The sequence below is a fragment of the Doryrhamphus excisus genome, linkage group LG1 (genome assembly GCF_037039965.1).
Source record: "Doryrhamphus excisus strain RoL-2023G ecotype Guam linkage group LG1, RoL_Dexc_Guam_v1.1, whole genome shotgun sequence".
Taxonomy (NCBI): Eukaryota; Metazoa; Chordata; class Actinopteri; order Syngnathiformes; family Syngnathidae; genus Doryrhamphus; species Doryrhamphus excisus.
The window spans coordinates 25,525,665-25,543,299 of record NC_136357.1 but is presented as its reverse complement, the minus strand read 5'-3'; the positions used below and the strand labels follow the sequence as shown (position 1 = coordinate 25,543,299).

Below are 17,635 nucleotides of genomic sequence, written 5' to 3'. Positions count from 1 at the left end.
CCCATCTGTGTGCTTTCCCATATGGAGCTTTAGCATTAACATTAATGTTAGCTCGTTCGGCATTGCAGTTAGCTTTAACATTAGCATTAACATTAGCTCGCTCGGCAGTGCAGTTAGCTTCAGCATTAGCATTAACGTTAGCATTAAAGTTAGCTCGTTCAGCAGTGCAGTTCGCTTTGGCATTAGCATTAACGTTAGTTCATTCGACAGTGCTGTTAGCTTTAGCAGTAATGTTAGCTCGCTGGGAAGTGCAGTTAGCTTTAGTATTAGCATTAATGTTAGCTCATTCGGCAGTGCAGTTAGCTTTAGGATTAGCATTAACGTTAGCATTAAAGTTAGCTCATTCAGCAGTGCAGTTAGCTTTAGCATTAGCATTAACATTAGTTCATTCGACAATGCTGTTAGCTTTAGCATTATGTTAGCTCGCTCGGAAGTGCAGTTAGCTTTAGTATTAGCATTAATGTTAGCATTAATGTTAGCTCGTTCGGCAGTGCAGTTAGCGTTATGATTAGCATTAAAGTTAGCTCGCTCGGAAGTGCAGTTAGCTTTAGAATTAGCATTAAAGTTAGCATTAACGTTAGCTCGTTCTGCAGTGCAGTTAGCTTTAGCATTACTATTAACGTTAGCATTGAAGTTAGCTTGTTCGGCAGTGCAGTTAGCTTTAGCATTAATGTTAGTTCATTCGACAGTGCTGTTAGCTTTAGCATTAATGTTAGCTCGCTCGGAAGTGCAGTTATCTTTAGTCTTAGCATTAATGTTAGCATTAATGTTAGCTCGTTCAGCAGTGCAGTTAGCTTTAGCATTAGCATTAACATTAGCAGTAACGTTAGCTCGTTCAGCAGTGCATTTAGCTTTAGCATTAACGTTAACATAAACGTTAGCTCGTTCGGCAGTGAATTTAGCTTTAGCATTAGCTTGTTCGTCATGATACATTTAATTAACTCATTAACTTAACACACATACATATGTTCAACAGTACTTTTAAACATTCAGTGACACACTCATGAGTTAATAAATAAATGATTCACATGGAGGAACAAATACTTGGAAAGAGGAACATAAAACTAGCGTGTATTACCTGAAATCAGGTCAGCAATGATTGAAGGAAGCCATTGGGGATGTCTTTCACTCTTCTTAAAGACAGCTGGTGCTCTTCTTACATACAGGCTCTTTGGCAGACATTTTACACTCCTGTTGAAAAGAAGATCTTTGCAGTAGGTTCCTCAAAACCAGCAGAGTACTCCTGTTAGGTAGACGATCTCTGACTAGTGATTTTTGCAGGAGCATTAAAAAGAGGATCTTTGACGAGCATTTCTGCAATAGGTTGATAAAAACAGCAGATGATCTTTGAGTGACATTTTTTTTTGGTTCTTAAAAACATTCGAGTGCTCCTGTCATATAGAGGATCTTGGCATGCAATGACGTTAAAAGGAGGTTGCGGCGGTGAATGAAGAAGAAACACGCGTGAGAAGAGGAAGCGGAAAAGGAGAAGGAGAGGAAGAGGAGGAAGAAGAGGAAGTGGCATGGTGTCTGTGCAAAAATGATTGTCTGTTTAATGAATTTCATTATCATCAGCAAACACGGCGACTCTTCTGGCAGACACCAAAAAGCCTCCTGAGAGAGAAAGTCACATTTCACGTTTGCTCGCCGCAGCCAAGCGGAGCCGCGTAAAGCACTGCCACACTGACCCCTTCCGGAATACTCTGGTACTGCACCACTTGGTCTTTTTGGTTGTTTTTTTTAAGGGGTCTAACTTCAGGATATGACGAATATTTTTCTTCTGCCAAGTGTTTACTCTTCAATTAATACATTTGATACAATTTATACTCTTAGTATGAGAACAAAACAAAATGAAATTGCCATTTTTGGAAAATTAGGTTAAGAAAAGCTACAATAGTGTGAGAATACGTCATTATATTACAAAAAGGGAGCATTTCTTTAAGAAGAACGTTTTAACTATTTGCCAAATTAAAAAAAACGTGAAAATTGGGAAAAGAGCAAACATTTTACGTGATGTTAACAATACACTTTTTCACTTAAATGACAAAGCTGTTTTCTTCGGTATGAAAATGTTGTCTCTACTTGCCTGCTGATAATGATGACGCCATCTTGCCTCCTACTGGCAGCACAGGGTAACTGCATCTGGCGCCATAGCGAAATAAGAGATGATTCTGGAAGAAACTTCAGCATTCAAGCAATAAAGGACAATAAACAACAAACCCACCCAATCCCAACAAACTACAACCCTATCTGCGTACTTTCCCTGCACATTATTACACCTAGACGGAGATTTAATGTTAGCATTAGCATTAACTTTAGCTCGTTTGGCAATGCAGTTAGCTTTAGCATTAGCTCTTTTGTCATTACGACAGAATACTTTGTTCCTCCATATAAAGAATATACACTCACGAGTGTGTCATCGAATGTTTAAAAGTGCTATTGAACATACCCAAATAGATTAATAAACACCTGGAAAGAGGTACATAAAAACTATATTGTATTGCCTGAAATCAAGCTAGCAACGATTGAGGCCTTATCTTATTCTTGCTATTACTGCTAGGAAAAGCTTATTATTTTGCACTTACTGTAAATATAAATCAATAAAACAAACATTAAATATGATATACTATGAATAAATATACATGTAGAGGTACATATTTGCACACTGGAAGAAATAAAGCAATTAAAATGTTTGTTGATTTTTTTTTTTTTAATTAGGAGAGAAACATCACTTTTACATGTTCTCCCCCTCATTCCGGAAGAGAATAAAACATAAATAAAACATTCTTAGAAAATATTGTAATAAATCACAAAAAGTGACTTTGTTTTTGTACATGTGATTTGTTTTATACATAGATCATATTTACATTTCTATTTTCTTCGTACAAACGCGTCCTTCTGTTAGAAAAGCTTTTTTTAGTGCATTTGGCCACCGGCTAGCTAACAGGCTAGCTAACATGCTAGCGACAAGGCTAGGTAGCTTTTGTTTCCTGGCGTCATCAGCTGATTGTCCCTTTCGGAGAAGGAGGAGGAGCAACATGTTAGCTCCGCCCCCTATATATCCACATTAAAGCTGGTTGGCTGTCACTTTAGCGTGACAAGAATCTACCAGAAGGGGGAGCTGTTTGACTTCCTGTTTGCCTCCTACCTGTCCCGCAGGTAAGCCATGTCCTGTCGCCAGGAAAAACGGGGCATCTTCCCAACTTTTTTTTTTGCAAGGGGGCATCAAAATTCCGCCAGAGATCACGGAACACGGGGGGGGGGGGGGGGGGGGGGATTAGGACGTGCAAACACGTCAATTAGAGCAAAGTGAGCGGCTGTGGATCAAATGAAATCATCGCATTCAAGATGGCGGCAACAAGCAAGGAATGAAACGTCCACAGAGCGGTCGTCAAAGATGGCCAAACGCGCCCCCCCCCCATTTGGTCTTCAGATGTCTAAATGGACTCCCAAACTCCTTTCTCATTTTTCCCCAAAATCAAGCCCAGCTGGAATTGCTTATCGGATTCTTGTGGACGTTCCGTCTGTTTGCCGAGCGTGGCGGCGAAGGGGCGCCCGTGTGTGCGGAAAGGCGTCCTCGTCGTTTAAAAAAAAAAAAAAAAAAAAGCGGATGGGGCAAAGGAAGCGCCACTTCCCGTGCGGGATAAGGAGCGCTATGTTACCACAGGCTATAGCTAGGACGCCATCTTCTTCCCGGTGGCGACTCTCAGCAGAAGAAGATCTCTCCGTCAAGCGGTGCCTCCGGGAGATGCTCTGGAGGAGGAAGCGGGGGGGTGGGGGGGGGATAACCACAGAACAGGAAGTGCAAGATCTTAGGTACAATATCAGCATGACGGTAAGTAAATAAATAAATAAATATCCAGGAGCGTACCTGCAGCCTGACCTTTCACCTTCTTCTTCCGCTTGTCTTTTCCGTCCTTGCGGTTCTTGGTGAGCTGCAGGAGGCTCTTGGACAGCTGGTTGTTGGGCTCGCCCCCCTTCAGGTTGGACGACGACGAGGTGAAGGGGTTGAGTCCTCGCACTTTGGGCTTGGAGCGCTGAGAGGACGAGGACGACGAGACGTCCAGAGGGTCCAGTTCCAGGGACTGGGAGCTGCCGGCTAACTGAGACTCATCCGACGTGGTGGACGGCGTCCTCTGGAAGTACGTTAAGACACGTGTTGATGTCAGAATGGGGGCGTGACAGGCGGCGTTAAACCAATGAGTGTACCTCGGCCCGACGGAGCTCCTCCATCTTCTCCAGCTGCCTCTGCACCGCCTCCCTGTCCTTGTCCAGCTTCCTCTGGGCGTCCCGCAGCCTCTCCAGGTCCCGCTGGTAGTCCTCCTTCCTGCTCTGCAGGTCCCGACGCTCGTCTTCCAGCTCCTTCTGCTGCTTGCTCAGCGCCTCCTCCTGCAGGGACGTCACAACCGGGACATTTACTGACACACCATGGCTGTTTTTATTGGCTCTTTCTAAAAATAGCATTTAATGTGAAAACTGAAATAAAATATGAAAAAAAAACTTGAAATAGTCAAGATAAAAATGTTTGATTTAAAGTTTTAATATTCTGAGAAACAAAACAAAATTATAATTTTGGAAAATTAGGTTGGGAAAAGTTATACAATAATGGCAATAAAGTTATAATATTAGGAGGAAAAAAATACATTTTAATTTAAATTTACAAAGAGTAAAAAGTTGCATTCTCAAAGTTTTATGATGAAGAAAAAATAAATTATGAAAAAATTTAAAATAGTTTGTTTTTTTAAGGTGTAGTATTCTGAGAAACAAACCACAAAAAAAACTTTTTGAAAAATAGTTGAAGAATATTTTGGGAATAATTTTTATTTATTTATTTATTTTTTTACTATTAAGGCAAAATATGAATGAATATTTTATTAAATAATGGAATTATTAAATTCTGAGAAACAAAAAAATAATGTTTTTTTTTGGAAAATTATGTCGGGGGGGAAGAATAAAAACAAAGTTGTAATTATGATAATAAATAATAAAAACAACTGGAAATGACTAAAGTCAAGTCAGTAAAATATGAAGAGAAAAAAGTTTGGGAATAATTTAATTTTAAATTTATTTTTACTATTAAGGCAAAATATGAAAGAATATTTTATTAAATATCGAAATGATTAAATTCTGAGAAACAAAAAAATAAAGTTGTATTTTTGGGAAAATTATGTCGGGGGAAAGAATAAAAACAAACTTGTAATTATGATAAGAAAATAAAAACAACTGGAAATGACTAAAGTCAAGTCAGTAAAATATGAAGAGAAAAAAGTTTGGGAATAATTTTATTTTAAATAATTTTTTTACTATTAAGGCAAAATATGAATTAATATTTTATTAAATAATGGAATTATTAAATTCTGAGAAACAAACAAATAAAGTTGTATTTTTTGGAAAATTATGTCGGGGGAAAGAATAAAAAGAAAGTCGTAATTATGATAAGAAAATAAAAACAACTGGAAATGACTAAAGTCAAGTCAGTAAAATATGAAGAGAAAAAAGTTATTCTAATGGTTCTAATATTGTAATATCTAATGATTTCACAAGAATAAATGTGTAATATTAAGAAGAAAAGTAAAGTAATCAAGAAAAAATAGTAAAGAAAAATAGCAAAGAAGAAACAAAAAATGAAAAAATAATAATCTGATGGGAATAAAGTTAGTAATATTCCCAGAAGAAAATGTAGAAAAATTAAAAAAAAGACCGAAGAAGAAAAAAGGAAGCCGGTGGAGCCGCAGGCGTCCTCACCTGCACGTGCAGCAGCGCCTCCTTCTCTCCCAGCCGGCGTTCCCTGGCCTCCCACTCCTTCTCCCTGCGCCGGCGCTCGTCGGCGTGCGCCGCCTGCTGCTTGTGCAGCGAGGCCAGCTCCTGCCGCTGCTTCTCCAGGCTGCGCTGCTTCTCCTGCTCGATGAGCGAGCCGGGCCGCGAGGACGGCCGCGTCAGCGACGAGCAGGACGAGGAGCGCTCGCTGAGGGCCTGGCGCTGGTCCTCGATGAAGCTGTCCTGCTGCACCACCACCGCCTGCCGCACAAAAGGAAGAAGCGAGGGCACGCTGTGGCGCTGTGGTGTGTGTGTGTGTGTGTGTGTGTGACAATGCTCCCCTGGCGGTTACCTGCAGCGTGCTGAGCAGGAGGTGCAGGTTGGAGACGCTGTGGAGGACCTGCTGCTGGCACAGAGACATCGGAGAGACAGTCAAGAGACGTGAGCGGTGCCACGGAAAGAAATACACAAGGAACGCTTCGGTAGACAAGAGTTCTGAACTCCTGTTTCCACGCTAGTACCTGACTACTTACAGTGGCCAGGTATTGGCCCCCAAGGAAATAATAGGTTGAAGGTTGTAAACAAGTTAATTATGTCTACTATATAGCGTAACACGAGTGTCAAGGTGACTATAGGGGTGTTATTTTATGTCTAGAGGTCTCTAATAATGTTTTAAGAAATATTCAGAAAGTTGTAAACAGGTCCATTATGTCTTAAAGGTCTTATTTTCTCTTATTATGCGTACTATATTGGGTAATAGGAGTGTCTAGGTGACTATAGGGGTGTTATTTCATGTCTAGAGGTCTCTAATAATGTTTCTAAAAATATTCAGAAAGTTGTAAACAGGTCCATTATGTCTTAAAGGTCTTCTTTTCCCTTATTATGCGTACTATATTGGGTAATAGGAGTGTCTAAGTGACTATAGGGGTGTTATTTCATGTCTAGAGGTCTCTAATAATGTTTTTGAAAATATTCAGAAAGTTGTAAACAAGTCCATTATGTCTTAAAGGTCTTATTTTCTCTTATTATGCGCACTATATTGGGTAATAGGAGTGTCTAGGTGACTATAGGGGTGTTATTTTATGTCTAGAGGTCTCTAATAATGTTTTAAAAAATATTCAGAAAGTTGTAAACAGGTCTATTATGTCTTAAAGGTCGTATTTTCTCTTATTATGCGTACTTTATTGGGTAATAGGAGTGTCTAGGTGACTATAGGGGTGTTATTTTATGTCTAGACAGCTCTAATCCTGTTAAAAATGTATTAGAAGGTTGTAAACAGGTTTGATTATGTCTGCTACAATAGGTAATCGGGGTATCTAATAACGCGGAAAAGTGTTTAGAAGGTGGTAAAGAGGACCAAACCATCAAAGATTGCATTTATAAATAAGGAACGACAGGAAGTGACGTATCACGGTGGGCGTGGAGAACCACCACGGAGGACGGCTGAGCGTGTCAATGTTTAAGACGTTGAAGAGACTCCCAGATAAATAAGGAGTAAATGAGCAAGGACGAGAAGAAACGAGCCCGACAGTCGGTCTTGCAAGCGATGAGAAAGAGAGTGAGGCTGGTTTCCATGCCAACAGCTAAGGGGGTTAGCGACAGGAAGTGGGTGTGTTACCTCGCTGCTCCTCTTCAGCAGCAGCAGCAGGTTGGCGTTTCCTCCCTGTCAGACACCACACAGTACGGGACAACAATCAGCTGTGTGACCAACATACCCACTGGCACATGACGACGATGATGATGATGACGATGATGATGATGATGATACGCTAATTATGCAAGAAAAGTCCAAAACTTTACCAGAAAACTATATAAGTCTCATGACTGTGTTGATGTGGACATTTGTTGATTATTCCTAACATGACTGCTAGCACATCACTACTACCAAGAGAAGCAGAGTACAGAGGGAGGGGAGCCACCTGCTGTGGCCCAGCAAGGTGCACTGTATTCGGGCACACGCTCCGAGGAGCTGGTGCACCGCCACGGAGGTCTCTGGGCAAACCTTTTGGACTTTGAACACCTCATTGGATCCTTTTTTTTTATCATCGGTTAGTACAGGATTTATCATAAATGTTGACATAATAATGAATAATAATGAATAATAATGAATAATAATGAATAATAATGAATAATAATGAATAATAATGAATAATAATGAATAATAATGAATAATAATGAATAATGACTAATAATAATTAATAATGACTAATAATAATTAATAATGACTAATAATAATTAATAATATAATATATTAATATATAATATCGTTGGCTAATTAATGTCCACGCCTAAACGATGCCATGCTGACCTTCTTTAACACGCTGTCCGACTCGGTCCTGCGCAGGTCTCTTGTGGCGTCCTCGCTCTCATCCTTCTCGACACCTTTAAGGGAGAATGTAGAGACGGCAGATGTGAACATGTAGCTATTGATGCACGTCAACGCCACGCATGCGGCGGCACGGAGCAGGACGTAGCCTCGATTAAGCTCCGCAGTTTGTGTGTTGGTATTCGTGTAAATAGTAAATAGTAAATAGTAATTGGAAATAGATTTTTTTTTTTTCTGCTGAACAATAATCCTGACTGATGTACTTTTGGGCTGCACAATTCCACCCTCGGCCATCTCTGTGTGGAGTTTTCACACCCCCATTCCAAAAACATGCAGGTTCATTGGCCTTTGAGCGTACGACAAGTAGAACACAGGGCATGATAGTAGTGACGAGGTAGTACTCGTGGCATGATAGTAGTAACAAGGTAGTAGTCACAGCATGATAGTAGTGAAGAGGTCGTCGTCATGTCGTGATGGTATTGACGAGGTAGTAGTCATGTCGTGATGGTAGTAACGAGGTAGTACTCGTGTCGTGATGGTAGTAACGAGGTAGTACTCGTGTCGTGATGGTAGTAACGAGGTAGTACTCGTGTTGTGATGGTAGTAATGGGGTAGTACTCGTGTCGTGATGGTACTAATGGGGTAGTAGTCATGGCATGATAGTAACAAGGTAGTAGTCATGTCGTGATAGCAGTGACGAATAGTAGTACTTGTGTCGTGATGGTAGTAATGGGGTAGTAGTCATGTCGTGATGGTAGTGACGGGGTAGTAGTCATGTCGTGATGGTAGTGACGGGGTAGTAGTCATGTCGTGATGGTAGTGACGGGGTAGTAGTCATGTCGTGATGGTAGTGACGAGGTAGTACTCATGTCGTGATGGTAGTGACGAGGTAGTACTCATGTCGTGATAGTAGTGACGAGGTAGTACTCATGTCGTGATGGTAGTGACGAGGTAGTACTCATGTCGTGATGGTACTGACGAGGTAGTAGTCATGTCGTGATGGTAGTGACGAGGTAGTACTCATGTCGTGATGGTACTGACGAGGTAGTAGTCATGTCGTGATGGTAGTGACGAGGTAGTACTCATGTCGTGATGTAGTGACGAGGTAGTACTCATGTCGTGATGGTAGTGACGAGGTAGTACTCATGTCGTGATGGTAGTGACGAGGTAGTACTCATGTCGTGATGGTACTGACGAGGTAGTAGTCACGTCGTGATGGTAGTGACGAGGTAGTAGTCATGTCGTGATGGTAGTGACGAGGTAGTAGTCATGTCGTGATGGTAGTGACGAGGTAGTAGTCATGTCGTGATGGTAGTGACGAGGTAGTAGTCATGTCGTGATGGTAGTGACGAGGTAGTAGTCATGTCGTGATGGTAGTGACGAGGTAGTAGTCATGTCGTGATGGTAGTGACGAGGTAGTACTCATGTCGTGATGGTAGTGACGAGGTAGTACTCATGTGATGGTACTGACAAGGTAGTAGTCATGTCGTGATGGTAGTGACGAGGTAGTACTTCCAAATACAAAGGCCGTGAGGATAAGCGGTAGAAAATGAATGAATGAATGAACTTTGCAGCTTTTGAATGATTTTCTTTGAATATTCCATTGCGATGTCCCGTTTTTAAAGGTTGTTATTTGTATTTTTCAAATACTCCGTGGGCTGAAAGAAGCCTCCAGGGTCATAAACACCCACCCTCTGATGTCTGGGATTTATATAAAGTCATTTAAATAAAGAAAGAAAGAAAGAAAATGCATCGATTTCCACGTCTACTCTTGGCTGAAGTGTAATTAACGTGTTCCCATGGAAACCAAGCCGGGTCAATCGATCCGGTGTTGATCTTTGTGACATGGACTGCGTGCTTCCAAAGCGTGATTAGTCAAGATATTGCTGATTGCTTTGAATCATCTGGGGTAGGCTCCAGCTCACACCTAGGGGACCCTCGCCGGCGAACACTCACTTTTGCCGCCGTGCATCAGGTGGCTATCGAAGCCGCCGAACGTCTCGGCCCGACGGGGCAAACACACCGGGCCCGCCGCGCCGCCGCCGCCGTCTTGCACGCTGGCCATCGCTCCGCCGAGGCTTCCGTTCACCAGGGCCTGCAGCGTCTCCACTGTTGCACACGTGCACACACACACACACACACACACACACACACACACAAAGAGAGAGAGGAAGAAGCGGGGATGGATGTGCGGTCAGTAAAGGAATTATCTGGCTAACAGAGTTAGAGCTGAGCCGGTGAATCCAGCCTGCAGCCGGGCTGCGGTTGCCAGGCAACAACCTGTTTGAGCGACACACACATCCATTTGCTTCACATTCAAATATGTTTGCACCACTTCACCCCTACCAGTGTGTGTGTGTGTGTGTGTGTGTGTGTAATCACAGTACTGCTGCATATAGAATCAGGTCTCCGCCTCGGGGCGTACAAGTGGAAAAATACTTCAGTTCAGACACTTTTTAAAGCGTAGATCTTCATGCTTGCTGGATTTTTACATTTTTTATACGCCGCTTGAGCAGCAAGCAAAAGTCAGTTTGGCGTGAAACTAGCATTGATGCCTGCAGCAACGCCTCCACGACTTGGAGATGCCGCTTTGACCGAGTACCTGTTGATGCGTCTTTGTCAAATATCACGACACGAGTACGACCTCGTCACTACCATCACGACACGAGTACTACGTCGTCACTACCATCACGACACAAGTACTACGTCGTCACTACCATCACGACACGAGTACTACCTCGTCACTACCATCACGCCATGAGTACTACCTTGTCACTGTCATCACAACATGAGTACTACTTCGTCACTGTCATCACGACATGAGTACTACCTCGTCACTGTCATCACGACATGAGTACTACCTCGTCACTGTTATCACGACATGAGTACTACCTCATCACTACTATCACAACATGACTACTACCTCATCACTACTATCACAACATGACTACTACCTCGTCACTACTATCACGACATAACTACTACCTCGTCACTACTATCACGACATGACTACTACCTCGTCACTACTATCACGACATGACTACTACCTCGTCACTGCTATCACGACATGACTACTACCTCGTCACTGCTATCACGACATGACTACTACCTCGTCACTACTATCACGACATGACTACTACCTCGTCACTACTATCATGACATGAGTACTAACTCGTCACTATCATCACGACACGAGTACTACCTCGTCACTGCCATCACGACACGACTACTACCTCGTCACTACCATCACGACATGAGTACTACCTCGTCAATGTTATCACGACATGAGTACTACCTCGTCACTGTTATCACGACATGAGTACTACCTCATCAATGTTATCACGACATGAGTACTACCTCGTCACTGTTATCACGACATGAGTACGACCTCGTCACTACCATCACGACACGAGTACTACGTCGTCACTACCATCACAACACAAGTACTACGTCGTCACTACCATCACGCCATGAGTACTACCTCGTCACTACCATCACGCCATGAGTACTACCTTGTCACTGTCATCACAACATGAGTACTACTTCGTCACTGTCATCACGACATGAGTACTACTTCGTCACTGTCATCACGACATGAGTACTACTTCGTCACTGTCATCACGACATGAGTACTACCTCGTCACTGTTATCACAACATGACTACTACCTCATCACTACTATCACAACATGACTACTACCTTGTCACTACTATCACGACATAACTACTACCTCGTCACTACTATCACGACATGAGTACTACCTCGTCACAACAATCATGACATGAGTACTACCTCGTCACTACCATCACGACATGACTACTACCTCGTCACTGCTATCACGACATGACTACTACCTCGTCACTGCTATCACGACATGACTACTACCTCGTCACTACTATCACGACATGAGTACTACCTCGTCACTACTATCATGACATGAGTACTAACTCGTCACTATCATCACGACACGAGTACTACCTCGTCACTGCCATCACGACACGACTACTACCTCGTCACTACCATCACGACATGAGTACTACCTCATCAATGTTATCACGACATGAGTACTACCTCGTCACTGTTATCACGACATGAGTACTACCTCATCAATGTTATCACGACATGAGTACTACCTCGTCACTGTTATCACGACATGAGTACTACCTCGTCACTACCATCACGACATGACTACTACCTCGTCACTACCATCACGACATGAGTACTACCTCGTCACAACAATCATGACATGAGTACTACCTCGTCACTACCATCACAACATGACTACTACCTCGTTACTATCATGCCATGACTACTACCCCATTACTACCATCACGACACGAGTACTACCTTGTCACTGCTATCACGACACGAGTACTATCTCGTTACTACTATCACGACATGACTACTACCTTGTCACTACCATCACAACATGACTACTACCTCGTTACTACTATCACGACATGAGTACTACCTTGTCACTACCATCACAACATGACTACTACCTCGTTACTACTATCACGACATGAGTACTACCTCATCACTACTATCATGCCATGTGTTCTACTTCTCATACGCCCAAATAAGGAGCGCCATTAATGCTGACAGATCAGTTTCTTCCTTTCTGCGGTTCCAACATTGGTTCTGTCGCGGCTACAATCTGTATGATATATATAAGACCTGTAAGATTGAAGACCTGGCTGGTCCACAAGGTGGCAGTAGCGGTCTGATGAAGGGTCAGCATCCCTACTGTATGTACCTCTGCATGCGCTGCAGTTGTTGAGGTGTGTGGTGGACAACGGATAAGGCATAAGGGAGTAAAAGTTGAGTTTGGATTGGTATTTTTTCCTGTATTTTTCCATGTTGTTTGCTTGTGAGTTGTGAGTGTGCTTTGAGGAAAACGAGGCAGCGGATGTGATAGAAAATACGCACATCGCAACAATAACGGCATGCGGAGGAGATGCTGAAGTGATACGGAGCAGTGTTTGTACAAAGAAGTACTCCGCTCATCTGAAAATAAAAATACTCTAATGACGCCGAGGCAGCATATTTAAGACTCATCCGGTCTTGGATGCTGAACGCCTGCGTTTCCCCGAGTGACAAACGCCCGGGACAGAAGAGTTAGCTTGCTGTAAAGACGTTAAAAGTCACTTTAGCGTGTCAACCCGTGGGATTGTGTTAGCAAGGAGCGCTGACGGGGCCATACCCTAAAGCAGTGTTTTTCAACCTTTTTTGAGCCACGGCACGTTTTTTTTTTTTTTTTACATTGGAAAAATCTTGTGGCACACCACTAACCAAAAATGTTCCAAAATGTCACCACGACCTCACACGTGCATCAATAAGTCTATGGGAGGAACAAGGCAGGTGTTGCCACACGGACCAATATTACATTGCTCTGCCAGTCTTTACACCACAGACACTCCACAGTAGCCACGTTTTTACATCACCACTTTTTCTCTTTCCGAATGACCTTTCCCAAAACAATGGTATCCATAGAAAGGAATATTCCAATCTCTTGTCTACATGCGCCGTGAAAATCAACCAGAATAGTCAATAAGGCATGCCCAGTAAAACGTAAACATCAACATCACATGATACCGGCTTCTCCCGAGTTTTTCTTTCACTTGTTGGAATAACTCCGTATTGACACTTTTTCGTCTGTCCAGTCTTGAAATTTAGTTTGAATCAAAAACAAACTTTTCTTAGTCCAGTGCCGATTGCTGGCCTCCATTTTTAAAAGTGAAGAACGTCTGGATCTGCGTGTTACGTCACATCTGAGCATGCGCTGAAAGAACGCAACCCGGGATCAATTTAAACAGGAAAAGATCAAATTAAATCTTACTAATATTTTATAATTAAACTATAATTATATATTTTCTTTTTTAATAAAACTGCACTTGTGAATAAAGTATAGAAATGTTTAGATTCTGTTCCACTGATGGCGCTAATGCATATGAAAGCTGCTTGCCAACCGCCAATAAACAACAGAAGAAGAAAAACACCATGAAGAAGAACGCAGTCTGACAACTTTCCGTTTGAGCGGGTACAAGATACCTCAATCGGATTGGTGAAAGGAATATTCCACCCCTGTTCAATTCTTTCCGTTTGAGCAAATAAACCAAATGCAATTGGAATATTTGGGTCCATATATTCATAGCTATTGACATAATATTTGCATGATTAATAAATGTTAATTATAAAAAGTGATATTGGATAATAACGCACCCACGCCACCGCTTACCTTCCTGCAGGGCATCCTTCATGATGCAGGCCCCCCTGGGGGGCTCCGGGCCGCCGTGCGACCTGAAGAAAGGCTCGGCCTGCCGACAGGCCTCCTCGGCCGGACTGGAGCCCTCCCACATGCCCCTGAAGAGCCGCACCTTCTCCTCCAGGAGAGACATGATCTCGGAATCCTTCTGCCTCAGAAGGTCTAGGCAGAGTGGGAGTGGGGGTGGGAGTGGGGGGGAAAGGGGGGGGGGGGGGTTGTCAGTACATTTGTGGTGTTTCATTGACGGGGCCACGGAGGAGACGGTCTCACCTCTCATCTCTTTGGCTTTGCTCTCCAGTTGTCTCTTGTCGTCTTCCGTCTCGCTGGGGATGCCTTCGTCCTCGTCCCGCTCCCTGCCGACACACGCATGTCTTCACACGCTTAACTCACCTTACCCGGCTTTTTTTTTTTTTTCGACTTCTGGGCGCCGAGACACTTTCTAAAAGTGTCAAAATGTTAAAAAGCTAACATGTTGATATTAATAACACTAATACTGTACTGGACATCACATATCATAGTCTTTATTACTCAAGAAATTATATAATAATAATATGAAGGACTGTATTTCAAAGCATATGTTTAGGCATGTATTCCTCATTTTTAGGTTAAATAAATAACGGTAAGATAATAACAGTATACTTTAGAACAGGGGTCTCAAACACGCGGCCCGCGGGCCAAATGTGGCCCGCAGGACACTAGTTTGAGGCCCCCGCCTTGATATGAAAGTTTAATGTTTCATATGGATGCTGTATGGTATCATGTACCCAGAAAAAATTATTACGTTTGATTAATGTTCATGTTAAAGGTTAAATAACTGTTAATAGTTATCCTCCCTATCTGTGTGGAAGTGGTAAGTTTTTGGCTATTTAAGTTGAAAGGAAATAACTTGAAGGCTACCGTTTAGGTCGCTAGCTCTCTAGTTTGCGAGTTAGCATGTGTCTCAAGACCCTGCAGTTGCGCAATATGTTGTAAATAAAAAGAGTATAAATGTGACTATAGTCGTGTTTTGTCATGTCTACAGGGCTCTAATAATGCTTTGTTCATTTTAATCTGAAAAAAATCATTTGTCTACCCACCAACTATATGTGGTTTCTTAAGTTTTTATTATTATTATTATATTTATTTATTACTGATTGATTTTCTTTATTCTTGATTTGTTTATTTTTCATCTTATTTTGTGCAGAAAAATAAAAATTAAGATATTTGAGAACAGTGGAATGTTTTTCTTGTAGAAAATCGGAACCAAAGCACTGAAAAAGTTTGTATATTTTTCTGTTTTTAATAAATGCGTTTTTTTGGGGTTTTTTTGGAAAACCTGATGCGGCCCAGCCTTGCCCAGACCCTAGCTCCAGTGGCCCCCAGGTAAATTGAGTTTGAGACCCCAGTTTTAGAATTATTACACTGATTTAATCTCTGTAATCTTACATAAAGTGTATATTTCCTATGTTTATGCATCATATCGCGGGGTGATTACCACTTCATGTGAAACTTGACATTTGCGCAGTTTTTTTTAACGCACTTGAAACTGACTTTCATTATTTCCTCAAGGTCAAAATCTGGTGTTGGATGTTTACAACCCCCCCCCCCCCCCCTAAATTCACGCCGGACTTTGTATCGGTTGGTCAAGACGGGACCTCGCTTATGGCTTATGAGTTTTCCACGCTTCGTTTCGTCTCCCTAGTGCTGGTGGTGGGGGGGGGGGGGGGGGGGGGCACGGCCAGGGAAAGGGATGAGATGACCATACTTCAGCACATGGGCGCCGTAAGAACGAAGCAGTGCGGTGGTCTTCCTCGAAGCCACGGAAAGAAGCTACTTCATTTATTTGTCAGAACGTTTATGACTCAGTTTTAGCCCCAAAATGACCGGGGAGGGGGGGGGGGTGTTTGGGGCGATGACCTCCAAAGACATCCATGTAAGATTCCATTGAATTCACAGGAAGTGGCTTTTTTTATGTCTGAAGCATCCTCCTGTGATGGATGCTTCTGCTGCTTGAGTATTCGCGTATTCATCAACGCGCTGATGACCGATTAGGAGGCGGGAAGTTTAACCGGACCCAAGACAAATGTCGCCGTGCGAAGAAAAAGTTGCGCTGAAGATTTTTCATGTCATTTTTTTTTTTTAGACCGAAGCACCCAGATTCATTTTTAAAACCGGACACGCGGCCTGGGCTGGCTGCTACTACTAAACGTGATGTTCTTCCTGGCAAAGCCGAAGAAGGAAGCGGGAATCAAACAGCGGCTACTCACATGGACTGCATGGCGTCCTGTATGAGCTGCATCCAGGCGTTGCGCTCCTCCTTGGAGCTGGCCAGCACCTCCATCATCTCCGGCTTCTCGATGCCGGCCGTGATGAGGAAGAGGCCGCGCTCTTCGTTGGCGACCTCGCGGACGATCAGCTTCTGGAGGGAGATGACGGTGGAGCGCTGGTCCTGTTTGGGTGGGGTGGGGTGGGGGGGCGGACAGAGGGAGGAAGGGAGGAAGGAAGACAAATGGTGATGATGAGGCAGGAAATTGGGTGAGTTGATGAAGCAGTGAGTGGAAAAGGAGAAATGATGGCAAGCATCACATGTGATGAGGAGGAGAAGAAGCAGGGAGGAGATGATAGTAGCGGGGGGGGGGGGGGTGTCGCATGGATGAAAAGAAAAGAAAATGTTTCATCATCATCATCATCATCTTTGGCCTGAGGGTGGCGTCTGGGGTCGGGTCTCCTTGCCGCCATGATAAATATTAACACTCCCCATCTTGGACAGTCTAACCGCAGCTTTATAGGCCCCCGCTTTGGTTCATTTTGGGTCATGTGACCAAACGCTCGTTTGCCTGCTGACTCACCCAGCCTGCATTTAATCATTGATAATCATCATATATAAGGATACATATTATATATAATAATAGTATCTAATTGTATATTTTATACAAGAAATATAAAAAAAATAATCTGAAAAAATATTTGAATATATTTAAAGTTTCAGAGAGATTTTATAAATATAAACATAAATTATAATTTATACAAATGGATAATGTGCATAATATTTATATTATAAATAATTAAACAGGGGGCAGCAAGGCGGTCTAGTGGTTAGCGCGCAGACCTCACAGCTAGGAGACCAGAGTTCAATTCCACCCTCGGCCATCTCTGTGTGGAGTTTGCGTGGGTTTTCTCCGGGTACTCCGGTTTCCTCCCACATTCCAAAAACATGCTAGGTTAATTAGCAACTCCAAATTGTCCATAGGTATGAATGTGAGTGTGAATGGTTGTTTGTCTATATGTGCCCTGTGATTGGCTGGCCAC

The 17,635-nt window shown here is 42.8% G+C and overlaps 1 protein-coding gene across 4 annotated transcripts in view; it reads right to left on the bottom strand.

The window, feature by feature from the left end:
* Positions 1-2,646: 2,646 nt before the first annotated feature.
* Positions 2,647-17,635, bottom strand: part of akap13a (A-kinase anchoring protein 13a) — a 59,316-nt gene continuing 44,327 nt past the window's right edge. For 3 of the 4 annotated variants that reach the window (XM_078792720.1, XM_078792726.1, XM_078792727.1), the window contains 11 exons: positions 16,594-16,775; positions 14,618-14,700; positions 14,321-14,509; positions 10,040-10,192; positions 8,066-8,139; positions 7,376-7,420; positions 6,110-6,160; positions 5,746-6,018; positions 4,210-4,389; positions 3,872-4,136; positions 2,647-3,753 (listed from right to left, as the gene is read on the bottom strand). In XM_078792720.1, the coding sequence (XP_078648846.1) occupies positions 3,707-3,753; positions 3,872-4,136; positions 4,210-4,389; positions 5,746-6,018; positions 6,110-6,160; positions 7,376-7,420; positions 8,066-8,139; positions 10,040-10,192; positions 14,321-14,509; positions 14,618-14,700; positions 16,594-16,775 (1,542 nt within the window). In that variant the 3' untranslated portion in view covers positions 2,647-3,706. The remainder of the gene's footprint in view (positions 3,754-3,871; positions 4,137-4,209; positions 4,390-5,745; positions 6,019-6,109; positions 6,161-7,375; positions 7,421-8,065; positions 8,140-10,039; positions 10,193-14,320; positions 14,510-14,617; positions 14,701-16,593; positions 16,776-17,635) is intronic. The other variant, XM_078792722.1, reaches the window with a different exon arrangement.